The 24810-nt window shown below is 57.5% G+C and overlaps 4 protein-coding genes across 7 annotated transcripts; 1 reads left to right on the top strand and 3 right to left on the bottom strand.

The window, feature by feature from the left end:
• Positions 1–353: 353 nt before the first annotated feature.
• On the bottom strand, positions 354–2777 carry LOC114485159 (zinc finger and SCAN domain-containing protein 31-like; the record flags this gene model as incomplete). Its single annotated transcript, XM_028486006.1, has 2 exons — positions 2667–2777; positions 354–811 (listed from the first exon to the last, which is right to left on the bottom strand). A coding segment is annotated over exon 2 (400 nt), but the record flags the coding sequence as incomplete, so codon positions are not given.
• Positions 2778–3085: 308 nt separating this feature from the next.
• On the bottom strand, positions 3086–9918 carry LOC102976282 (tigger transposable element-derived protein 1-like). 4 transcript variants are annotated; one of them, XM_007123109.4, is made up of 2 exons: positions 9473–9918; positions 3086–7412 (listed from the first exon to the last, which is right to left on the bottom strand). In XM_007123109.4, the coding sequence occupies exon 2, from the start codon at positions 6916–6918 to the stop codon at positions 5023–5025; it is 1896 nt and encodes a 631-aa protein (XP_007123171.2). In that variant the 5' UTR covers positions 6919–7412; positions 9473–9918; the 3' UTR covers positions 3086–5022. The 4 variants fall into 4 exon arrangements, with proteins under 4 accessions (XP_007123171.2, XP_028341805.1, XP_028341803.1 ...); XM_028486004.2 differs by having other exon boundaries at positions 3086–6878; XM_028486002.2 differs by lacking the exon at positions 9473–9918 and having other exon boundaries at positions 3086–6878; positions 7328–8557.
• Positions 9919–10073: 155 nt separating this feature from the next.
• On the bottom strand, positions 10074–14460 carry LOC102979273 (WW domain-binding protein 4-like). Its single transcript, XM_055083212.1, is given in 3 exon segments — positions 10074–12332; positions 12334–12615; positions 13967–14460. Coding segments are annotated over 3 exon segments (1293 nt in total). The 3' UTR covers positions 10074–11815.
• Positions 14412–24338, top strand: MZF1 (myeloid zinc finger 1). Its single transcript, XM_028486000.2, has 6 exons — positions 14412–14495; positions 15741–16176; positions 16571–16754; positions 17253–17323; positions 17422–17542; positions 22724–24338. The coding sequence occupies exons 2-6, from the start codon at positions 15781–15783 to the stop codon at positions 24157–24159; spliced, it is 2208 nt and encodes a 735-aa protein (XP_028341801.1). The 5' UTR covers positions 14412–14495; positions 15741–15780; the 3' UTR covers positions 24160–24338.
• Positions 24339–24810: the final 472 nt, after the last annotated feature.

Below are 24810 nucleotides of genomic sequence, written 5' to 3'. Positions count from 1 at the left end.
CTCAAACCAGTCTAGGCTCCAACAGGCCAAGGACCTTGCCTCTCTCCCTTCCCTGCTGGACCCACAGGGCCTGGCACATGGCATGCACTCCGTGACTTTGCCAGGAAAGAAAAAAGGAAGAGAAAGAAGGCCAGTGCACCTGAGCAGGGGAAATGCTACGCCAACCCCAGGCTCACACCTCTGGGAGGCTCAGAGTCTAGGAAAGTCTCCAAACATGTCACAGCTTCTGAGTCTTCTTCCCAGAGATGAGGACACAGGGCCTGGGCAGAGCGGGCAGGCACTCAGGACCCGGCGTCATGGGTTGTGTCCCCCTGCACCTTCCCTGCCCCCAAGCCCAGTCCCCCGTGGCTCACCAGTCTCCTGCAACATCTGAGCGAGGTCCTCCACGAGTGCCACAGCCTCCTCGCCACTCTCGGGGCACTGGGACTCCACCCAGACCCGGGTGTCAGGTGGCAGCACGCCCAGGAACTGCTCCAGCACCAGCAGCTCCAGCATCTGCTCCTTGGAGTGCACCTCGGGCCGCAGCCACTGGCGGCACAGCTCCCGGAGCCGGGCCAGCGCCTCGCGGGGCCCTGATGCCTCCTCATAGCGGAAGCTCCGGAAGCACTGCCGGGGGTCCCTACCAAGCCCAGGCAACAGGGTTTGGGGCTGAGGCTTGAAGAACGGTTCAGGATCCCACAGGGCGGTCTCATCCTCCTCCATCTTGATGATCACGAGCTCTTCCTGACCGATGGGTGCTGGGTCGGCTGCCATGGCGAAACCTGGGGAAGCTGGCCTCTCTGCCTTCACTCAGGCCACACACACCGTCTTCCTGGGACACACACCCACCCAATCAGGGCCATGGACCACCCACACCCCTCCACCGACTCACACCCTGCAAGGTCACTTGCTGTGGCGGAAACTGTCCCCACACCTGGCCAGCTGACCACCTGGCAGGGGGACACCTCCAGCCTCAACCTCCCTATCTGTGCCCTCAAGAGGATGCCTCACACTGGGAATCTGGTTAGGACAGTGAGGGAGCGCTTCCTGCAGGGAAGCCTTCAGGAGTTCAGGCCAGACTGGGCCGGTAGGAGGGCTGCTCCTGGGGATGGGGCGTGGACATGTCCAGTGTCTCAGTGGCAGAGAGAACCCCATCAGCAGCCAAGCACAGGTGCTGGCGGGAACTAGCAGAGACTCAGTGCCCAGGGAGGGTCCGTGCCCAGGGAGGCTCTGTGCAAGTGAAGGATGCAGTCTGTGGGGCACCAGAAAGAGTGATGTGGGGGACAGGCTGGAAGGCCAAGATGGTAGTGGGGACAGCTGCAGTGCAGCCGCACAGGGAGAGCAAGAGCTGGTTCCTACACTGGAAGGACTTCCTTCCCTCATGGCACAATCCTATGGGGCCTGAGAGGCTCGGCCCAACTCAACTAGTCAAGGTCAACAATGGACAGTGAGAGAGACGTCCACACTACAGTGCTAAACAAGAAAGTAAGCTGTGGTCCTCCTCACTTGACATGATCCCACTAACGTTAAAATTTCAAAACAAAAAACAGGAGCTACTGCTACAAGTGTTCAGAAAAGAATCCTGAAAACCAGCAACGCCTCAGCTGGCAATTCTGGAGAAAGGAACTGGAGGAAGACATCTGCTTTTTCTTTTCTAACGTCTGCAGAGCATCTGAATTTTTCTGCCAACCAAGGTGGCCATTTGCTACCACTGTAACTTCAGAAAAGAACACAGTTTGGGATTTCTTCCCCGATGGTCCAGTGGTTAAGAATCTGCCTTCCAATGCAAGGGGTGTGGGTTCAATGCCCCGTCCGGGTCCTAAGATCCCACATGCCGCGGGACAATTAAGCCTGCGCGCCACAACTACTAAGCATGCGAGCCGCAACCACAGAGAAGCCCGCGCGCAAGTAGAGAGAAGCCCACGCGCCGCAATGAAGATCCCGCGTGCCACAACTGAGACCCGACACAGCCAAAAAGAAAAAAAAAAATAAATATTTAAGAAAAAAGAAGACAGATCATTTCCAATGCCAATGCACGTCTTTAAAGCATTGGTCAGGGCTCCCCTGAACCAGGCCGCCCCATCCAACAGCCCCCAACCCCCGGCTCTCACCCCCAAGTACCCTGAGATGACAGCTAGAGTGCAGGACGGTCTGCGCAGCGGAATCAGCAAATGCGAAGGCTGTGTGGCCTGGGCGAACTTGCACAGCCTTCGGCCAGGGAAGGATCTGTATTTAATCCCCCTGCGCGGGGAGCGTCCCCCAACCCCGCCCGCACTCTCACTTTATAGAGGGACGCACGCAGGTGCAGCAGGAGCAAAGAGGTGGTCTGAGCTGCAGAAATCCAGGAAGACTTTCCAGGGGAGGTGAGAAGTTTAGGGGGAGCTGGGTGGAAAGGTGGACAGAAGCCCAGGAATTCCGCCGAGAGAGGGACTAGCGCGGGTGCACGTGCACCGACCCCCGAGGCGTGGCGAGAGCCCAGCTCGGCCCAGAATCACTTCCGGGGCAGGCCCAGCCCCGCCGGACTCCATGTCCCAGCAGCCCACGCGCCGCCCTTCCCCGCGGACTCGCCGGCGTCCTCGGAAAGCAGCTGGTGATCCTCCGCCCGCCTTCTCCTGCCGCCCTCTGGCCAGCTGCACACCCTACCGCGGGCTTTTCCGACGCCTCCATCGCGTCGAGCCCAGACTCACCGCCCCAGGAAGCCACGCGGACGGCGTCAAACAACACCGTGCAGGAACAAAGACCGACCACCCTGGGGCCCCAGGACCACGAGCTTCCGTCCGGCCCAAGCACTACTTCCGGTGCCTTGTGCCCACCCCGCCCCTTCCCTCCCTTCCCTAGCAACCACCCACCTCCCCACGACAGGCCGGCGCGCGGAGGTGAGGGGGAGGTAACAGTATACTTCTGCAACTCTTTGGCGACGTCCGGCGCCCGGAAGTGGAACGTGCGCAAGCCCGGCCCTGTTCCCGCGGCCCCCTGGGAAATGTAGTCCTTGGCCCGCCACAGTAACAGCCCGGGTGACCTGTAGACACTACATTTCCCAGAAGGCAGCGAGCACCAGCGCTCGGCGCCGCCGGGAAATGGAGTTCTTCAGGGGCCTGCAAGGGGGCGCCAAGCGGTGCGAGTCCCGACGCTCCGCGGCGCCTTCCCTGAGGTCCTGGCGGTGTCCCGGGTTCCGAGGTAAAGAGCTGTGGAGCCACGTGGGCCCATCCGTGCGTCGTCTCCGCCACGCCCTGCCCCGCGCGACCTCAGACCCCCTCGCTGTCCGTCCGCTCGACTGTGCCAGGTTGCCCCTCAGCTGCCTCTCTACTCCTCCCGCCCGGCGGATGTGGCATTTCCTCCCACCTGGTCACCTGCCTCTCTCAGCTGCTGCGCCGCACTCCGCCTCCATCGGGGCTGCTCCCGCTTCCCCGTCCTCAGGGCTTCACCAGGCACACCGTGCTGGGCCGCCTAAGACAGGCCCCTCTCTGATACCTGGCATTTTGAAACGACCGGTTTCCAAAAGCTGGGGCAGCACCTCCCCAGAACCCCAGCTGGTTTTGTTTGGGTCCCTCACAAGTCGCCCGTCATAGCCGTGGGCACAGAATGTAACAGCCTTTGGACCGGCAGCCCCTGAGGCCAGTCCCTCCCACCCTGGTCTCCCCAACACCTGGCACATTACAAGTGCTCATAATTTGTGCAGTTTATTAATCCAGTCAGTCACCAGGCTCCTAAGAAAAGCTCTTCTACTTCTCCTTGCCATCCCTTTTGCCACTCTCCCCAAGAAAGCAAACAAGGGACCTCATCTGACCTTTCTCCCAGGAAGGCTGGCCCCTGGAACCCCTCCCTGGCCTCCGGCCCCTTTTACGTATTGACAGCAGGCCCAGCACTGCAAGTGTTAGCTGGGACAGAGGTAGAAGCAATCCTTTCTCCCAACTTTACTCTTGGCATGCGTGTGTGTGTCGCGCACACACATTCACGGACACATGCTGGTACCTGTGTCGAAAGGAGTCCAGGAGGCCAGACAGCCCTGTCTCACCACCTGCGGCTCACCTAGCTGGAGTACAAGAACTCCTTCCCTTGATGACTCCCTGGGTTTTGGTGGCCCATATGGTATGTCTACAGAGTCAAGTGGATACCCCAGTGTGCTTGCTATTACAATCTAGGGGGACAGGAGAACAAGTTGGAATGACGGGAGATAACAAGACCGTCCAAGGAGCCAATCCATTGGAATCGGAGCCATGTTTCTAACCTTGGGGAGAGGCTGGGCTGCAGCCAATGTGCTGGGAGCTGACCCTGAGGTGGCCACTGAGCCCTCAAGAATGGCTGAGATTTTCCAAAGAGCTCTAGATCTGGGAGACCATCAAAGTGACAGAAGGCTTAGCCTCAGAGGCTGAAGGGAAGCCAAGACAACCACGGCACAGAAACCCAGGGAAGAAAACATCTCCAAACCAAGGAAAGCCACACACGCCCACAGGCTCGGGCACAGGGAAGGTACCAGAAACCTCAGACAACACAAGCCGCGGAAGCCAGAAGGAGTGAGGATGGCACGGAAGGTGAGCAAGGAGAGCAGGAAACCCCCACCTAGAGTGGGCTAGGAAGAGTCACAACGGTGCACGGACAGGTCAGGGTTGGCGAATAGGAGAGGCCCGTCTCAACCCTGGCCCCTCACCACAAGGAAGCCTACCCTGGTGGGCTGTGCTTGGCAACTGCTGGTCTACAGGGTGTGTCTCTGACACGGATGGGCACTCCTGGGTCCCACGGCTCATCTGCCAATCAGAGAACACCAGCCTCTTGTTCCCCAAGCCTGACGCTCTGTGTGCCACTGTACAAAGATGGCAGTGCATGAGGTATGAGAACCATGGGTGAGAAGTGGCAGTGTCTCCCCTCCAGAAACAAAAACATCATCAGACAAAGCTCGTCTGAGGTCAGGCCCGAGCCCTAAATCACACAGGACAGCCAAAGAGGTCTGTCCTTCAGGGTTTGTGCCCTTGGCCTCTTGCCCACCCTCCGTGGGCCCCTCCTGGGGTGAGTGCAGGCTTTCTGCCAACTCCTTCGTTGCCACCATCACGGGGCCCCTTGAGGCCCCGCAACTGTCCGAGCCTGTCGCCTCCTTTCCCGCTGCAGCTCTCGGAGGTGGGTGAGGGCACAGTGGACAGCCCGGGACACCCGCAGGCTGCGTTCCCGGTTGGGATCATTCTCTATGAGGACTCGCAGGCCAGCAGCAAAGTGGGACAGCGCCTGGGCCAGGTGCTCAGGGCGCAGTGCACCCACACTTGCTTCCTCCGTCTCCACACCCACCATGGCCTCCATGAGATCTGACTCTGGTCTTCCGGAGGCCAGGCCTTTCCCCGCCTCACGGGGCAGCCCAGAGCCACTGACACCCCCGACCTCCACCTCCTGGGGGATGCTGCGGGGCGAGGGCTCCCCATGGGCCTGCAGCAGGTGGGCAACATCGGCCTCAGCCACATCCCCGAGGCCTGCGTGGCTGGCTAGCGTCACAACGCTGTGACGGAGCTGGGGGACGGCACTGGGCTCGGGGGCACCAGCGGGCACGCACTCGGGCCACAGCTTCCTCCAGGCACTGTTCATGGTGGCAGGCTGCAGCTCTGCCCAGGCCTTAGCGATGTTGTCTACAGCAGTCATGACAGTATGGCTGCGCCAGAACTCCCGCACGGAGGGCCGGTCTGTACCCGCCGTCTCCTGGACCAGCTGGCTGAGCGTGCGGCGCAGATAACGGGCCTTGAAGGCCGCAATGACACCCTGGTTCATGGGCTGGATCAGGGCCGACGTGTTCTTGGGCAGGAACTCAACACGCACATGGGCCGAGAGGCCACCCAAGTGAACAGGGTGGCAGGGTGCGCTGTCCAGCAGCAGCAGGGCGCGGTGTGGGAGGCCGTGGCTGGCACGGTAGCTTTCCACAGCCGGGCAGAAGCAGCCGGTGAACCACTCCTGGAAGATGCTAGGTGTCAACCAATCACTGCGGTTGGAGCGCCAGACCACAGGCAGGCTGGCCTTGGAGCAGCCCCTGAGGGCACGCGGGTTCTCTGAGGGGTACACGAGCAGGGGCTTCAGCTTGAAGCCACCAGCCGCACTGCCACCAAGCAGCAGGGTCAGGTGGTCCTTAGAGGCCTCGGGCCCAGGCCCGGCTGTGCCCTCCAGCGCCAGAAGCAGGCGCTCAGGCAGCCGCTTCCAGAACAGGCCCGTCTCGTCCACGTTGAAGACCTGCCGCGGGGAGTAGCAGCCCTCCTCCAGCACGGCGCGCAGCACCAGCGGGAAGCGCGCGGCAGCCTGGGCGCCGGCCACAGCCGGCTCATCGGTCAGCAGCACGTCGTGGCGCACCTTGAAGCGGGCAAACCAGCCACGGCTGGCCCCGAACGTCTCAGCCTGGGAGCCGCTGCCCTGCTCGTGCTGCAGCTGGGCAAAGAGCCGGCGCGCCTTGTCCTGGATCAGCAGTGTGCTGACAGGCAGCTTCTGCCGCCTCTGCTCCTGGATCCACAGGCTCAGGAGGCGCTCCATGTGGCCCATTAGCGCGCCCCGGCAGCGGGTCAGCTGGGTGGTGCTGGCGGGCGTGGCTGCCTGAGAACTGGCCCGGATCTTGTCCTTGTTCACGCGGATCGAGGCAACAGTGGAGGTGGCCAGCCCCAGGGCCCGGGCGATCTGCGCCAGCTTCTCGCCCTCCTCGAACCTCCGAAGCACCTCCAGCTTCACATGCAGGGTGATGGACTTCCGGTCCCGCTTGGCACTGTGGCGGAGGCCAATCCCGAGGGGCGCCTTCCCCAGCACCTGCGGGTGGGGGGTTGTCTTCATGCCGCTTCCCCGAGCCATGCACCTCAACAGGCTCTCTCCCCACTGCCCGTCCACGGTAGCTACTGCCGTGCCCACAATGGCCTCTGGGCCTCTCCTGCCACGCCCGCCTCTGCCTGAAGAGGAGAACACGTGGGCATTAATGTGCGAGTACATGAGAGTCTGGACCACCGCCTGGCCTTCCCATGCTCTGACCTAAGGCCCCCAGCCCTGCTGACCACTGCCTCAGAGGCAGGCCCAGTCCCTTCTCTCCCTGACGCTAAAGACACTGCATACGCACCTCCGGGCATACTTTGCATGTAGAGGAGCATTTCATTTAGTTTCAGCTTATGAGACCAAAAAAAAGTTCTGCGGGGAGACTTTGTTCTTCCCCCAGAAAACCTCTTGCAACCACAAGGAGATGCAAAGAGACTTTAGAAATCCTGACCCGTCTCTCAGACACTGACGAGCAGAAGCGGCTCCGTGCCATTCACAGACATGAAACGTCAGTGCGGAAGACTGAATAATGGCTCCTAACCACATCCACTTCCACATCCCGATCCCAGGAACCTATGAGTAAGTTTACCTTTCAGGGCAAAAGGGACACCACAGGTGTGATTAAGTTAATAATCTTGAGAGGCGGAGATTATCCTGGATGATCCCAGAGGGCCCTAAACGTAATCAGAGGGATCCTTGTAAGAGGACACAGATTTCACTCAGTCAGAAGGCAATGTGACCACTGAAGCCTAAAGCTTCCAGAAGGAAACAGCCCTGCCAATACCTTGATTTTAGCCCGGGCGCCCCATTTCAGATTTCGGACCTCCAAGACTCTAAGATAATAAATTTGTGTTGTTTTAAACCACTAAGTCGGGACTTCCCTGGTGGTGCAGTGGTTAAGAATCCGCCTGCCAATGCAGGGGACACGGGTTCGAGCCCTGGTCCGGGAAGATCCCACATGTCGCAGAGCAACTAAGCCCATGCGCCGCAACTACTAAGCCCACGCGCCTAGAGCCCGTGCTACGCAACAAGAGAAGCCACCGCAATGAGAAGTCCGCGCACCGAAACGAAGGGTAGCCCCCGCTCGCCCCAACAAGAGAAAGCCCGCACGCAGCAACGAAGACCCAACGCAGCCAAAAATAAACTAATTAATTAATTTAAAAATAAATAAACCACTAAGTTTGTAGTAATACGGTAAAGCAACCACAGGAAACTAACACAGAAGGGAACCTCCTTAATTCTTGCCATCACCGTGGAGTACCTGGGGATCGAGGAGGAAGGTGATTCTCCACACAGCAGTCGGAATGATTCAGTAAGAGCAAGTCGGGGGGGAATTCCCTGGCGGTCCAGCGGTTAGGACCCCGCGCTTCCACTGCAGGGGGCACAGGTTCAATCCCTGGTCAGGGAACTAAGATCCCAGCAAGCCGCACGGTGTGGCAAAAAAAAAAAAAAAAAAGCAAACAAACAAAACAGTGGCTCCTCTGCTCAGAGCCCTCCCAGGCCTCCCACCTCTCTGAGTCCAAGCCACAATCATCACCAGCTTCGTCAAGGGCCTCCTTTGTCCTTTGCGTACTCCTGACCACATGCTCAGGGCAGACTAAGGGCCCTCCCGACCCAGGGGCCTTTGCCACTGTGGCTCTTTGGCCCACAGTGGGGGCCCTTCCCTGTAATCTGCATGGCTTATTCCCTCTTCTGCGGGTCTCTGCTCAAATGTAACCTAATCAGAGAGGCCCTCCCCACCTATATTTTATTATGCTTCCATCACACGTTGCCTGAGGGCAGGAGCTGTACCTACTGAGCACTCTGTTGGGTCTCCAGGCCCAAGAAGAGAGCCTGGCACTTTGGAGGCATCCAACAGTCACTTGCTGACTGAATTATTTAATGAAGTATAGTGATGGAGGCAGGCTTCTCGCTTTGTCCCGTTTGCATTTCAAACCATGTGAGAGTAGCACCTGATCAAAACAGTAAAAGTTTTTTTTGAAGGAATGCGTGTGAAAAACAAGGACAGTACCTGACAGGTCTTTGTGTTTGGAGAGTGTCTATGGCACCGAGGAAGAGTACCTTCGGGGACCCATGGGCTACTCCTGGCTTAAAGGGGAGGTGGTCATGGGGAAGCCTTCCTGCCTGGAAGGAGGCCCCAAATTCCGAACCACTCACGCACCCATCCCTCCGTCTCCACATCCCTGACTTCGCCTGTTCACCCACAATTTTTAAAAAATATATATTTAGTTATTTATTTTTGGCAGCGTTGGGTCTTCGTAACTGTGCACGGGCTTTCTCTAGTTGCAGCGAGTGGGGGCTACTCTTCGTTGAGGTGCGCGGGCTTCTCACTGCGGTAGCTTCTCTTTGTCGAGCATGGGCTCTAGGCGTGCGGGCTTCAGTAGTTGTGGCACGCGGGCTCAGTAGTTGTGGCGCACGGGCTTAGCTGCTCCGCGGCATGTGGGATCTTCCCCGACTAGGCCTCGATTCCTAAACACTGCACCACCAGGTAAGTCCCTCACGCACAATTTTAAATTAAATTCATTCATTCTCTCCCTCCCGCTCTAGAAAGTCCCCAAGCCCGCCGACGGGCAAGGCTCGAGACTACATTTCCCAGAAGGCCGCGGGGCCGCCGGAGGCCCCGATTGGCGCCCTCGCGCGCGTCCGTTCCCTTCCCCCCACGGGAACGAAGGGTATAGGCGCCTCGGCCCCCTCCCCCCGGAGCCCGGGCTCCCGCGCGCCCGACCGCTCTCACCTCCGGACCGCGACGTGGGCCGGCTTCCTCAAGTGGGCCGACTGAGCTGCGGCCCCTCCCCATCTCCGGCTTCAGGTGGCGCTTCCCGGCGGCGGCAGAGACCAGCCTCCATCTTGTCGGCGGAGGCGGAGGTTGCCGGGCGACGGCCGGGATTGGAGGAGGCAGCGTGGGCCCCGCCCCCGACGGCGCGCTAGGTGCTGCGTCCAGTCGCCCAGGGCCTACCGGGAAACGTAGTTCGGCGACGAGGCCGCCGAGCACAGAGTCCAGGCGGGGGCGCCCAAGGCCGCCTCTGCCCAAGGCCGGACTTCTCGCCTATTAATTTCTCTCTCCTGTCTTTCCTGCCGTCTACTTTCGGTCTCTTTCTTTCCTTTCTTTTTTTTTCTTCTTTCATAAAGTGTTTAATAACCTATAATTTTCTTACATGTACACTAGTAACTTTAAAAAGACAAATATTTACTACCAAATGTTAACTACTGTACAATTTACAAAAAAATATAATTTTAAGAATTTGGAATAATAAAGGGAAGGTACCTACTTCAGAAGGATTAAATAAGAAAATTCCACTTTTTAAGAAATTTAACCAGGAAATAGGAACTTTCCAATTTCTCTAAAGGAACACCAAAACATTTTACTGAAGTCAGAGAACTTACTATTTTTGTTCAAGACTTCATCTACATAGTTTTAAATAAACCCTAAAAAATATTTTCCAGTATATGTAAGGCCTCTACACAGAGCGCACGACTAGGGAAAAAAGGACTCCGTCAGAATGAGAAGGCATGAAGAACAGAGATATGTCTTGTTCACCTTTACATCTCCAGTTCCTACCATAGTGCCTGGCTCAAGGTGAAAATGCTTAAGCAATGGTTGTCGCTTTACATTGAACCAGGCAGATACATCTTTGGTCCAGTTTTCATTCCATATTAAGCATGACCTGAGCTGCAGTCCCGGTTCTTGGCCTTTGACCTTAAATTGAGTAAGGTAAGCCAATATGCATACACTTTCTACATCAGCCTTCTGACAGGATCCTCAGAACTGAATTATCACAGGTTGTGAATCTTCTCTTACGCGGTCTAATTCTTATTTCTTGAATAATATCAGTGTGCAAAAGTAATGCATTTTCGGGACTTCCCTGGTGGTGCAGTGGATAAGACTCCATGTTCCCAATGCAGGGGGCCTGCGTTCGATCCTTGGTCAGGGAACTAGATCCCACATGCATGCTGCAACTAAGAGCTCGCATGCCACAACTAAGGAGCCTGCCTGCCGCAACTCAGACCTGGTGAGACCAAATAAATAAATATATTTTTTTAAAGTAATGCATTTTCAGTGCAGTACAAGTATATTCATACGAGAAAGAATTGAATAAAGGCCTTACTTTTCCATGTTTTAAATAACAGATACATAGCATCTTATATTATGATGTAATTAGCAATTTTTAGACACTGAACATAATACACTGCATTACAATGCAATGTGGTAGGCTTCCATTTTGGGAACAAAAATCAATTTCACATGAAAAAACAGTTATTTTAAATTCACATAAAATACATTAAGAATAAGTCTAAAATTTTAGCATTAAGTAATGTAAAACAAACACAGAGGAGCTTTCTTTATTATTATTACTTTTATTTTGGCTATGCCAGGTCTTAGTTTTGGCATAGGGGATCTAGTTCCCTGGGATAGAACCTGGACCCCCTGCATTGGGAGCACGGAGCCTTGACCACTGGACTACCAGGGAAGTCCCTACATATGCGTCTGATTTTTTATGAGCTTTGGATTTTTCTTCATTTGGACCTGACGAATACCCTTGGGCGTTTTTTCCTTTCTGTGTTGCCGATTCAGTTCCTTTATCACTATTTTTTTTTCTTTAAACTTTACTTTTAGCTTTTGCACTTCTGCAGAGACCTCTCCTTTTTTTCCCCCCTTTTTCTTTTATTTATTTATTTTTGGCTGCGTCGGGTCTTCGTTGCTGCGCGCAGCTTTCTCTAGTTGCGGCGAGCAGGGTCTGCTCTTCATTGCTGTGCGCGGGCTTCTCATTGCGGTGGCTTCTCTTCTTGCGGAGCACGGGCTCTAGGCGCGTGGGCTTCAGTAGTTGCGGCACGCGGGCTCAGTAGTTGTGGTTCGCGGGCTCTAGAGCGCAGGCTCAGTAGTTGTGGCGCACGGGCTTGGTTGCTACGCAGCATGTGGGATCTTCCTGGACCAGGACTCGAACCCAGGTCCCCTGCATTGGCAGGCGGATTCTTTTTTTTTTTTTTTTTTTTTTTTGTGGTATGCGGGCCTTCCTCTGCTGTGGCCTCTCCCGTTGCGGAGCACAGGCTCCGGACGCGCAGGCTCAGCGGCCATGGCTCACGGGCCCAGCCGCTCCGCGGCATGCGGGATCCTCCCATTCCCGGGGCGCGAACCCGGTTCCCCTGCATCGGCAGGCGGACGCGCAACCACTGCGCCACCAGGGAAGCCCCCAGGCAGGCGGATTCTTAACCACCGCACCACCAGCGAAGTCCCATTTCCCCCCTCTTTTTCTGCTTGGTGTTCCACATCAGAATCAGAACGTGAATCTGATGATTTGGACTCTTCTTGGGTACCAAGTGACTTTTCATTGACTTTAGTAGAAAGCAGATCGCCAGAGTGTGGAATGAAATCATCAGGTTTTCCCCATCTGGATTCCCCTGTTTCTGTATTATAATAATAGGTATAACCATCTTCACTTAAACCTTCTACCCAAACAGTCTTCACTGCCGTCTTTTTTAAGTTTCCTTGAAACTGAGATGCTCCTGTGATAAGAGCATAATGATAATGGTAACCCTCAGAGGTTATGCCTTCTACCAATCTGCCCTTTGAAGGGTCTTTTTTTCTTTCTTTTTTTCTTTTGCTGATCTGATGCAGAGGCGGGTGGGATAGTGCTGGTTACTAGTGATATGCTTGGCTCTGAAGTTTCTGACTCTAAGCCAAGGCTTTTCAAATCCTCTTGGTATTCTTTCAGGGCAGCTGCCTCCATTGCAGCAAACTCCTCTGATGCCTTCTCTTCTTCCTTTGCCCTATCCAGCCTTTTCGGTTTAATCTCACTGATCCTCTTTGCCACATTTTCCTTATGATTCTTTCCTCTTTCATGAAGTTCAACACTAGACCTATTGTCCGCAATCCAGCACCTGCAGTAATCAGAGAATTTCTTTGGTTGTGACCTCCAGTAGTCTTCCAAGACTGGACCAGCCGCCCCGAGGGTCACCCCCAGGCCCGGCTGAGGCTCGTGGTCCCCACGCGGGACGAGTCAGGGACCAGCTCACTGCGAGGCCCACCGGAGCCTCCGCGCCCAGACCTGGTCTCTTTCTTTCCCACCATCCTCGCTACCTCCTTTCTTTTCCTGGGTCTGTCTCACTGTTTTCTCTTTCTCCCTGTCTGTCCCCCATTCCGGAGAAATGGTTCCCTTTAGACTGTCAAAATATAATTTTCGAAACAGCTACAAACAAACTCCGTGAGCACATGTCAATATCTGTTTACCTCCGGTGGTAACTAGCAGGACGACATAGGTGGTTCCGGGAAGATGAGAGAGAAGGAACAACAGAAAGGGTGAAAGAACGGACAGTGAAATAAAAGCGCCAAGTCGGATCGGGAGTGCCCCTTGGGGCAGTGGGCAGGCATCTTAGTGTCCTGCTTAGTGTCCTACTGGGTGACAAAAAACTTGGGATACCCTTCTCTACTGGACAGAAAGCATTTACAACCTATCAACCTTTTACTCGTTAGCATCTAACTTCACAGTATCTGGACTCTGATCCAAAGCAGTTAACTTTAAAAAAAGTTGCTTCACTCAGGGAATCAGATGACCTGAAGCAGGCTTGGTAGAGACGGTGCTAGTTCTTCTAGTCGCCTTTTTTTCTCTTAATGGCAAGTTTTGGATAAGTTTTCTTAACATGTGTCCCTCCCGCTCCGTCTTTCTCTCTTCTTGCTGTCACCCTTCTGAGTCTTTAAAAACTCTCGATACACTTTACTGTATCTCTAATTTCTGTCCTTTTCTCCCCTCTTGCTTCTGTACTCCTGATCCTTGTCTGTCCCTTGAATCTCGAGCTAAACGTCTTGTCGCTGTAAATCTTTGTCTCTCCTTTCCTCCCCATCCCGCCCTGATGGCTCTCCCTCTTGTTAACTGTTCTGACACACATGTCTGCCCAGCCCTGACTCTCTGACCTAGGTCTCTTTCTATCCTGCCCGTGTCTCTGTCCCTGTGTCTGTTCACATACTTTCACTGTCTCTCCTCACAGCTCTCCCCGCCCCCGAGTCTGTGTCTGTCTGTCCTGTCTCTCTCGCTCCGCATCTCTACCCTCACCCTACCTCTCCCATCCTCTTTCAGACGCCGGCCGGTACCCAGGGTTGCCCTGGAAACCGCCTGCACGGCCCACTGGTTACCATGAAGACGCCCGGGCCCGCCTACCGCCCGCGAACGCAGAAAAAAAAAACTGTCATGGCGCCGCGCACGCGCGCGCGCGCGCGCGCGGAGGACTGGCTGACCTCCTCCCGGACAGGAGCCGGCCGAGCCTCTCTCCAAGGCGAAAGTGGGAGAGGCTCGCTTGCGGTCCTGAGGGCGGTGGAAGGGGTGGCCGGGTCTCCGCAGGGGGTTGCCGTGGAGACGGGGGCTGACGGCGTCCTAGCGAAGGCCGTGATTGGTGCAGAGCCCTGCTAATCCCCGGAAGCCCCATAGAGAATTCAGGGAGAATTGGTGGGGGCATGCGCGGTTGGGAAGGCGGTGCGGCCGCCCGTTGCCCCCTGAGAAGCTTGCTCGCGTCGACGGGCTCCTGGACGCCTGGATTTGAGGCTGGGAGCGCGGGAAGACGCGGCCCGGAGCGTGACCCGATCGTTGCGAACAACGCTGCCCCGGGGCACAGCGGGAGGAGGGTGGAAACTGAGGCGAGGGTGGGGGACGGGCAAGGCGGCGCTCCGGCTGGTGCGTGGAGCATTCTGGGAGACATAGTCCGGCCGGGGAGGGCAGGTCGGCGAGTGCGCATGCTCAGGAGCGCGGAGCGGCCCGCTGAGCGCGGAGGTGAGGGCGGGGGCCCCTCAACCGGGAAGGTTCGGGCGGGGATGGGGGCGGCGGCCCAGCGGGATCGGGAGCGCAGGACAGGGGCCTGGGTGCCGCCCGTGGCCGGGCCCAGCGCTGTGGCGCGCGGCTCGTCAATCACGGCGACAAAAATCTGGAGTCCCCGCCCCCAGTTGCCATGGCGGCACCCGGACCTGCCCCGGCTCCCTAAAGCAGAAGGTGCCCGCCCAGGCTTCTGGTAAATGTAGTTCAGGGAGCTCCGCAGGGCCGGCCCGATTACGGAGGCCCAGCTGTCTCCTGGGGTTTCAGGTTGACTTGGAACCTTGAGGAGCGAAGGTTAGACCCACGGGATCAGGCGGCCCTCGAAATCGAATCCACTTCCTTAATAAACTCAGATCTGTCCAGAAAGGTCGCACTGTACCTCCAGCTGCAGAAGGAGCAGCGCGAGTGTAGTGGGGATGGGGGAAACGGAGGTTCCCAGTGGCACAGCGACCTGCCGAGGTTACGTGGCAAATAGGCTGGGCAGAATCTCCGACTTTCCTTGCAGGCTCCGGGTCCAGTGGTCTCGGCACCTTTGTAGCTCCCCTCTGAAAACTCCCCCGTTACCTCCTAGTCCCACCTAAATCAGGAAACGGAGGAGATAGTGGGGCACTGCGTGTTGTGATAAGTCGGGCTCAGAGAATGGGGCTGAATGGGGGGAGAACGGTGTCTGGGTGCTGGGCCCTACAGGTGACCTTGCACAGGTGTGGGGTGGGGCAGGTGCAGTCAGGCTGCGCTGTGAAACCGCGCTGGGAGGGGAGTGGTCTGAGAGACAAGGCGGGAGAGTGGACGCTGCAGGGATAGACTGGCGTTGGGGGGGGGGAGGGGTGGTAGTGGTGCAGATGCCCAGGCAGTGGATGTTGTAAGAGGCATTCACCTGGTAGGCAGAGGGATGCAGAGCAGGGGTTAGGTGGTGCATGTAGAAGAAGCGTGGGCTTTGGGGGAGAGACGAGGTGCCTTCTGGGCCTAAGAAGCAGCCCAGGAACAGGGGGCTACCAGAGACTCTGCACAGGCCAAGCTAGAGAGGCTCACCGAGGGCTTACCAGCCCCACAGGTCCTTGCTACGGGACTGCCTCTGTGCCTCAGTTTCCTCATCCTCCTTCCACTTGGCGGGTCTCGGGATTCAACAGCACGGCATCCAGTAGGCTCTCAATAAGCATTCGTCACCACTGTCCTCACCGCAGCAGCCTCATCCCATTCCTCCCCCAGGGGGAGACATTGGCCTCAGAGCCCCAGCCTGGCCTTTCCAATGAGGCCCACAGCTCTGGGCTCCCCGGGCCACGCACCCCCAGAAGATGAGGGGCCCATCACGGTGAAGCTGGAGGAGTCTGAGGAGGAGGGTGAAGCTGGCCCGTGGGATCCCGGCCCAGAGGCTGCACGACAGCGTTTCCGGCACTTCCACTATGAGGAGGCAGTGGGTCCCCGCGAGGCACTGGCCCGGCTCCGTGAACTCTGCCGCCAGTGGCTGCGGCCCGAGGTGCACTCCAAGGAGCAGATGCTGGAGCTGCTGGTGCTGGAGCAGTTCCTGGGCGCGCTGCCCCCCGAGATCCAGGCCCGCGTGCGGGGCCAGCAGCCAGGCAGCCCTGAGGAGGCCGCTGCCCTGGTCGAGGGCCTGCGCCGGGAGCCAGGAGGGCCCCGGAGATGGGTGAGTCCGTGGCCCTGGGGTCGGGGCTGGAACGGTATGCATCTCTGCCTCTTCCTGGGAGGTGCCATGCTTGGCCAGACACTGGTCCCTTGTGGTTTGGAAGTGGTCACCTGCAGCAGACCTGTGTGAGGGCAGACAGGGTTGCAGGGCCAGCCTCACTGGCCCGTCGCTCCATCACCTAGAGGCATGGACAAGGGATGCAGGGTGGGGAGAGAGGGTGGGTGTCAGCAGCAGGAGAGCAACTGCAGGTGGTCCCTTTACTCCTTGCTCAGTCCCTGGTGGACATGGGTCCTTAGAGGACCTAGTCAGTGAGGACCCCTGGGGTCCCAAGATAGGGTGGATGCCCATGAACTCCCTACCTGAGCTCCTCCTGATGGTGGGGGCGCCTCCCCAGGTCACAGTCCAGGTGCAAGGCCAGGAGGTGCTATCAGAGAAGATGGAGCCCTCCGACTTCCAGCCCCTCCCTCAAATCACACCTCGGACTCCAGAACCTGGGCTTGAGATGCCCCATGGGGCCACACAGGAGTCGTCGCTGGGCCTATGGGTGAAAGAGGAGCCAGGGGTTACAGAGCATCCAGGTGAGGGTGGGCAACGTGCCCATGCATTGGTGGTCCCCACATCCCGCCCAGCCAGTGGCCGCCATTATCCCTCGCATGCCAAGCCTGACTGTCACCACTGCTTCCTTCCATGTTTGCAGCTGGCATGGAGCTGGCTATTGGGGTTCCCTGGTGTGGGAGGCATGTGGGGTTCACTCCCTGAGGGGATCCATTGGGGGCCATTAGCCGATTGCTCGAGAGCAGACAGAAGGCTGGAGTATGGGTGGGCACAGCTGAGGGAGGACCCCAAAGTGCTGGGGAGCATTCCCCTCTCTCATATGCCTCCCAGGCAGGTGCCAGACATGCCCACCCACACTCTCTGCCATTCCTGTGTGGACCCTTAGAGCCCCCCTGACATGCCCAGCCCCAAGTCTATACCCAGATCTCACCCCACCTGGACCCCAGCACCTGGCACACCACTGAGGAGGGCAGCAGGGTGGGGAGCCCCTGGAACCGCCTGACCCCACCCTTCCTCTCCAGAGCTTCTGGACTCCGGGCCTCTAACCAACCCCCAGGAGGCCACTTCCACTGTCCTACCTGAGGAGGCCCAGGTGAGCCCCTGCTCTGGGAGCCTCAGTGGGTGGGGGTCGGGTAGGTCCCTCCCTGGGCCTAGCCAGACACAGGCGAGCAGTGACCACTGTGGTTTCAGGGCTGTGGCGCAGCGCTGGACCAGGCCTCTCCCCGTAGTGAGACTGGGCCTGAGGGGTCCTCGTGGACGGAGCACCCTGAGGCCCTGTGGCAGGAGGAAGCTGGGAGCATCTTCTCCCCGGGTGAGTAACACGGGGCCCTCCACACGGGCAGCACCACCCCTGACCATCCCACTCCTGGCCCTACTCAGGTGGTCCCCTTACTCCAGCATTCCCCGAGCTCCTCCATCGCCTGCAGCGTTCAACCTGCTTTAGCATCTCCTGCCCGCGAGAGCCAAGCCCCCCACTAACCTCATGGCCCCTCCAGCTGCCTCTCCCCGCCCCCAGTAAAACCTCCTGAGAGCAGGACTTGTGGTCCCCACGTCCGCTCCCAGCCCCGGCACCCTGGATGGCCCCCGGCTTCTGGGCTTGCGTCCCACTGATTGGGGGGCGGGGCAGAGAGGGACAGCAGGTTAGTAGACAGGGTGGGCAGACAGGGGGGACCTTGACACAGGGTGGGGCCTGGGCAAGACAGAGCGGTGCCCTGCTCTCAGGCCACATGCCCTGTGCTGTCCACCTCAGCCACACAGCCTACAACGCTCTGCCATCGGCCAGGCTCCCTGCCTCCTTGTCCTCCCTGTTCCCTGGACCCCTTCTCTTTGTTGGTTTACTCCCTTGTTATTTATTTATTTATTTTGGGGGCTGCGTTGGGTCTTCGTTCCTGCGCGCGGGCTTTCTCTAGTTGCGGTGAGCGCGGGCTGCTCTTCGTTGCTGTGGGTGGGCTTCTCATTGCAGCAGCTTGTTGCAGAGCACGGGCTCTAGGTGCACGGGCTTCAGTAGTTGTGGCACGCGGGCTCAGTAGTTGTGGTTCGCGGGCTCTAGAGTGCAGGCTGAGTAGTTGTGGCACACGGGCATCGTTGCTCCGCAGTATGTGGGATCTTCCCGGACCAGGGATCAAACCCGTGTCCCCTGAATTGGCAGGCGGATTCTTAACCACGGTGCCACCAGGGAAGTCCCACCCCCTTGTTCTGGTGAACCTTCCTGTGAACTCTGGTGTGGGAAGTAAAGCTCTGAGCTATGTTCCATATCTGAAACACATTTGTATTACACTGAATTTTGGCTGAAGAATTTTTTATTAACTCTGTCTCAAAACACTTTTTTTTAATTGCTGTGAAACTGGGTCAAAACATTTTTTATCACCACTGTTGGTGAGCCCTTTCAATTTGAAATTCACGTTTCTCAATTGTGGGAAACTGGCTTGCATTGTTTCTTTGATCTCCTTCCCCTCCATTGTTCTGTTCTCTTGTTTCTGGAATGCCTGTTACTTGGTTATTGGACTCTAGGACAGATCCTCCAATGTTCTCTTCACTGCGATTTCCCCATCCCTTTCTTTCTGCTCTGTTTTCCAGAAAATTTCTTCAGTTATAGCCTCCAGACCCTCCTTTGAGATGTGCATATCTGCTAGCAGAGTTTTAATTTCCAGGAGTGTCTTCTTGCCCCGAACATTCATTTTTTTAACCACTCTCTGTTATTCTTACAGTTGTAACATCTTTCCTTATCTCTCTGAGGATAACAATAACTTGTTTTTTAAGCTTTCTTCTCCCAGTGTGGTCTCTGGTCCCTCTGGCAGCTCTGAGCAGATGGGTGAGGGTCTTATCGGCCAGGACAACAAATCAGGGCTGGGAGGGGAGGGTGAGGGGTTCACTCCCCAAGGAGCCTCACTTCTTGGGAAACGTGAGTGGGTGGGCGGAACATGAGTGGGCGCCACTGAAGCAGTAGTAGGGTGCCTGAAGGCACCCCTGCTGTGAGGATCTTCAGTTCTCTCCTCTGCGTGTTCTAAGAAGGCACTCCTAGCCTCTTGCTAGCATCCCGGGAGAGAGGCTAGCGTCGCAGCGCCCAGCGTGACTTCCCTTAACTCCCTTGACTCCCTCAGGGTCCTCTCCCACCCTCCACCCAGCCCTTTGCCAGGATGGGAGAGGAGGTCCAGAAGTCACAGCTACAGCACTGCCCACCGCTTCATCAGAATTCTGTGCAGACAGACCCAGGGCTGTTCCCTGCAGTAGCCCTGCCCAGCTTCAGCTTCAGCTTCAGCTTCTGAAACAGCTTCCCCAGCCCGCCAGGTGCCCCTGCCCCTTCACCTGCGTGGCCAGAGGTACCTGGTACCTCCAACTCCTGAACTTTTCAACCTCTGGGGTAAAACAGGTTGATTTCTTTCAGTCTTCCCCACTGCTGACTTACTATTCGCCTTCTCCAGTCTGCTGCACAGTTACCATTTGCCCATTTTGCTTTCTAGAGTAGAAAATATCAGGGATTTGTTTGTTTCCTCTCTTCTTCTCTTCATCTCTGTGGATTTTATGCCTTGAAAAAACAAAACAAAACCTTTATGGTGGTTTTTAATGTTGTTTCACAATGAAAAAATTTAAATAGATAACCATTATGAGCCAGAAGTCCCCATTTGCTGTTTTTTATCAGTAAGGATCCAAACTCATGCTTTTTTCATAATGTCCTTGTTTTGTGGACACTGGTCCATCCTTTGAGAATTTGCAGGTACCTCATGGTATCTCCGGCCTTGTCAGTTAGCTCGGTTTCCTTGGGTGTGAATGCTCCCGCTGGGTGCGCTGTTCACAGCCTGCCCTTCACAGCTCTGGGGGCTGCTTCTTTGTCCCTGCCCTAAGCATCATCCTGGGTGAGGGACTGCCACAGGGTCCATCCTAACTCTGAACTGGAAGGCTCATCTGGGCCCCTGGCCATTCAACGGAGATACCTCTGCAGCCTCACCGAAAGCAAAAGGCCCACGGGTGGGCTGGGCTCACCCAGGCTGTGTCCTCAACCCCCAGCTTCATGACAGAGCCTGCCTCTCGCCCTCAGTCTCCACAGCCTTGGCGCTGTAGGGCGCAGCGCGCCAGGCTCTGGATTCCTGAATCCCACCGTCCTTTCTTGCTCTGGAGCTGCCCCAGGTATTTTGAAAGCTCTTTTCTTATGTTCTGCCGGTTGTGCATGTTGAAGCTGAGAGAGTAGCATCTCTTACTTGCCCCTTCTGCTGTTTCAGTCTTCAGCTGGCTGGCCAGGCTTGGCTCATGCTGTGTAGCTGACACTCCAGCCTGGACCTGCTTCTCTCAGCCCACAGTCCCCCAGTCTCTCTGCTCTCTCCAGCCACACCGGCAGTTCCACCCCAGGCTCCTCGGCGGGTTCTCTCTCTGCAGTCCCATTCTTTCCTCAGGCTGCACTCTTCCACAGACAACCACAGCTCACCCCAGCCACCTTGGTCTCCCCATAAGGTCTCCTGGCCACTCCCCTTGCCCCCAGCCGAGCATCTTCTGTGCAGCCAGTGCTTTTATTAGGAGAACATTTTGAATTGCTAGGACATTCACGTGTTAGAAAATTCAGAAAGCACCAGGGAGTATACAGTGGCGTGCCCCTCTCCTGCCTGTATCACATGGGCCTGCACCCCAACAGCCAGCATCACCGGTTTTCTCTGTGTACTTCCAGAAAGGTTCTCTGTATAGAAGAACAAACACACGTTCAGGTGCATACTCATTTCCCGTTTTTATTTTATTTATTTATTTATTTATTTTTTGGCTACGTTAGGTCTTTGTGGCTGCGTGTGGGCTTTCTCTAGTTTTTTGGCGAGCGCGGGCTACTCTTCATTGCGGTGCACAGGCTTCTCATTGCGGTGGCTTCTCTTGTTGCAGAGCACGGGCTCTAGGCACACGGGCTTTCAGTAGCTGTGGCACGCAGGCTCAGTAGTTGCGGTGCACGGGCTTAGTTGCTCCGCAGCATGTGGGATCTGCCCGGACCAGGGCTCGAACCCGTGTCCCCTGCATTGGCAGGTGGATTCTTAACCACTGCGCCACCAGGGAAGCCCTCATTTCCCGTTTTTAAAACACACGTGGATGCTTAGTCTTCACACTGTTCCACGCCCGACATTTTTTTCGTGCATCTTCCCACTTGAACACACAGCAGCAAGTGCCCTCCCCTTTGGACAGCTACATAGAGCCCACTGGGGCTCACCGTGGACACACCTGCTTATCCATCCAGGCCCCTACTGACGTTCCTTTGGGTTACTTTTCAGTGAGAACTGAGAAACCTCCTACATTTCACACAGGGGGAACACAACTGGTGGAGAAGTACCTAGACGTGGAACTGTTGGATCAGAGGGTGGGAAATTGGACATTTTGCTGCACTTTGCCACACTGGCTTCTGTTTATGCTCGCCAGCGGTGCACACAAATGCTTGGGTTCCTGGAGTTAGGGTGTGAAAACGGTAACGAGTACGGCCCTAATACGCACTTTGCTTACTAGGAGGGGACTGAGCATATTTTACGGAATTTAAGCATCGGTGACATTTCCTTTCCTTTTCCTGCCCTTTCCCCACGTTTGTTAGGTTGTCCGTCTTTCTTGTTGATTGACTGGCGCACCTTACTTTCGTTAATTAGTCCCTTGCCTCTGGAGAGTTCTCAGTTTGTCATTCGTCTTTTGACTCGGAGGGTTTTTGCTGCGCACAGATGATTTCCTTTGCCACGGTATAATTTTTCTGAGTTTTCTTTGGCATCTGATAGGTCTTCTGTCACCTACTGAAGCCCCTGCTAGTCTCCCGGTCTCCTTGCTTTAACTTCCTTCTTCTCCGTTGCCTGTGCTCACATCGCCTCCCTTCCCCAGCATCTAATGATGGAGTGCTCACAGCGTGGCTGGAACCTGCTCCTTTTATCCGCAGACACCCACCCCTGTCTGATCACATGCAGGCCCAGGACTCCGTAGGCCGTGTACGCGCCACAGCACCCATGTTCACATTTCCCGGCAGACTGGGCCCGACTCCTGTGCCCCACAGCCTGCGTATGTCCTCTGTCCCTCGGGAGTCCCGTGGGCACCTCAAGGAAGGCGCGGCAGACAAAAGTCCTGGTTGTCTGCATTCCCTGCCTCTATCCCCTGCCCTATTCCCTTCCTGTTGGCTCCACTTCCAGCCTCCCTCAGACCCACCCACAGCTCTGCATTTGTGGAAGCCATCATCACCCACCCGGACAGTGCAAGGGCCACCTGCCCCACCTTTGCCCTACAGCCCTTCCAGAAAGGCGGTTTTTACAAACTCAAGTCAGACCTGGAAAGCTTGTCCCCAGCTTTTCAGTCTTCCACCTCCTGCAAGGGTCTGTCCCATTGTCACCTCCTTAGGGAAGCCTGCACAGATACAACCCCTGCCCACGTCACTTCTGTCTGCCTCCTTGGTCAGTTTCAGGTCGCTCTAGTTCGCACCGTTTCCGCAGGGCTGGAGTGGCTCTGGGCACAAGTGGGTTCTCTGTCATGAATGAGTGTATCCCCTTCTGCAATGCAGGGTTTACACTCCAGATGGACAGCATCTCTGCTGGCCCAGACACTGTGAGCCCCCACGTCCACCTCCCCTGGGACCTCGGCGTGGCCAGCCTCACGGGCCGACTCGAGTCACCCTCCCTCGAAGGTGGCTTCTCACACGCGCTGGTGCTCTCCAGCGACCCGGGAGGTGAGCAGGAGCCCACGTACGATCCCCGCCAGGGTGTGGGCCCCGGGCTGGCCGCCGCTCGCTGGCGAGCCCCCAGGGGCCGGAGCCGGGGTCGAGGTCGCCCCAGCACAGGCGCCGGAGCCGTGCGAGGTGGCCGCTGCGACGTGTGCGGGAAGGTGTTCAGCCAACGCAGCAACCTGCTGAGGCACCAGAAGATACACACGGGAGAGCGGCCGTTCGTGTGCGGCGAATGCGGCCGCAGCTTCAGCCGCAGCTCGCACCTGCTGCGCCACCAGCTCACGCACACCGAGGAGCGGCCGTTCGTGTGCGGCGACTGCGGCCAAGGCTTCGTACGCAGCGCGCGCCTGGAGGAGCACCGGCGCGTGCACACGGGCGAGCAGCCCTTCCGCTGCGCCGAGTGCGGCCAGACCTTCCGGCAGCGCTCCAACCTGCTGCAGCACCAGCGCATCCACGGCGACCCCCCGGGCCCCGGCGCGGCACCCCCCGCGCCTCCTGGCGCGCCGGAGCGCCCAGGCCCCTTCCCGTGCAGCGAGTGCCAGGAGAGCTTCGCGCGGCGCGCCGTGCTGCTGGAGCACCAGGCGGTGCACACGGGCGACAAGTCTTTCGGCTGCGTGGAGTGCGGCGAGCGCTTCGGCCGCCGTTCGGTGTTGCTGCAGCACCGGCGCGTGCACAGCAGCGAGCGGCCCTTCTCCTGCGCTGAGTGCGGCCAGAGCTTCCGGCAGCGCTCCAACCTCACGCAGCACCGGCGCATCCACACGGGCGAGCGGCCCTTCGCCTGCGCGGAGTGCGGCAAGGCCTTCCGCCAGCGGCCCACGCTCACGCAGCACCTGCGCGTGCACACGGGGGAAAAGCCCTTCGCCTGCCCTGAGTGCGGCCAGCGCTTCAGCCAGCGTCTGAAGCTCACTCGCCATCAGCGGACGCACACCGGCGAGAAGCCCTACCGCTGCAGCGAGTGTGGCCTGGGCTTCACGCAAGTCTCGCGGCTCACCGAGCACCAGCGCATCCACACAGGCGAGAAGCCCTTCGCCTGCCTGGAGTGCGGCCAGAGCTTCCGGCAGCACGCCAACCTCACGCAGCACCGGCGCATCCACACGGGCGAGCGGCCATACACATGCCCCGAGTGCGGCAAAGCCTTCCGCCAGCGGCCCACGCTCACGCAGCATCTGCGCACCCACCGGCGCGAGAAGCCCTTCGCCTGCCAGGACTGCGGCCGCTGCTTCCACCAGAGCACCAAGCTCATCCAGCATCAGCGCGTCCACAGTGCAGAGTAGCCAGCGCGCACTGCACCCCCTCTCCGCCCTCACCTCGGTCCTCCGTGCGGGGGGGCGGGGGGGGGGCTGCAGAACACCTACCTCTCGGGGATGCTGTGAGGCCTGTGATCACGTGGCTACAAGCCAGCCCTCTTAGGGCCCGGTGCCCAGTAGGTGCTCAATAAACAGTACACGGAACCTGCGTCTGGGTCTGCACCAATTCAGTTCCTCCCCACCTGCCTGGGTCCCTCTCTGCCCACCCCACGGGTCCACCACTTTCTTTGCAACCACATGTTTCCTGTAAGAGCCAGAGCCCCCTGCAGATGCGGCCCCTAGCAGAGCCTGGCCTCATCTGTGGGGTGCCCCCCTTGCACCACGGCTCCTGTGCTATTTGCCCATGTTCCCTTTGACCCACACATCTGCCGGCCAAGCCAACTGCCAGATGAGGACCTGGACTGGCAGAGTTCTCCCCAGCCAGCCAATATCATCAGGTGCTAAAGTATCAAACTGGTGTCCAGCATGCCAGAGCCGGCCTGAGGATATGTGTTTATGAAACTTTAAACCTAGGGAGCCATTTCTTAGGTGTAAAAGCTACAAGGCTTTACCTGGGAATCCATATTCTTTCGAGACTCTCCTCTGTTCCCCACAGACTCCAGCCAGTCCGAGACCCGC

The sequence above is a fragment of the Physeter macrocephalus genome, unplaced genomic scaffold, assembly GCF_002837175.3.
Source record: "Physeter macrocephalus isolate SW-GA unplaced genomic scaffold, ASM283717v5 random_544, whole genome shotgun sequence".
In the NCBI taxonomy this organism is placed as follows: Eukaryota; Metazoa; Chordata; class Mammalia; order Artiodactyla; family Physeteridae; genus Physeter; species Physeter macrocephalus.
The sequence above is the reverse complement of the archived record's forward strand: the minus strand, read 5'-3'. Positions and strand labels throughout refer to the sequence as shown.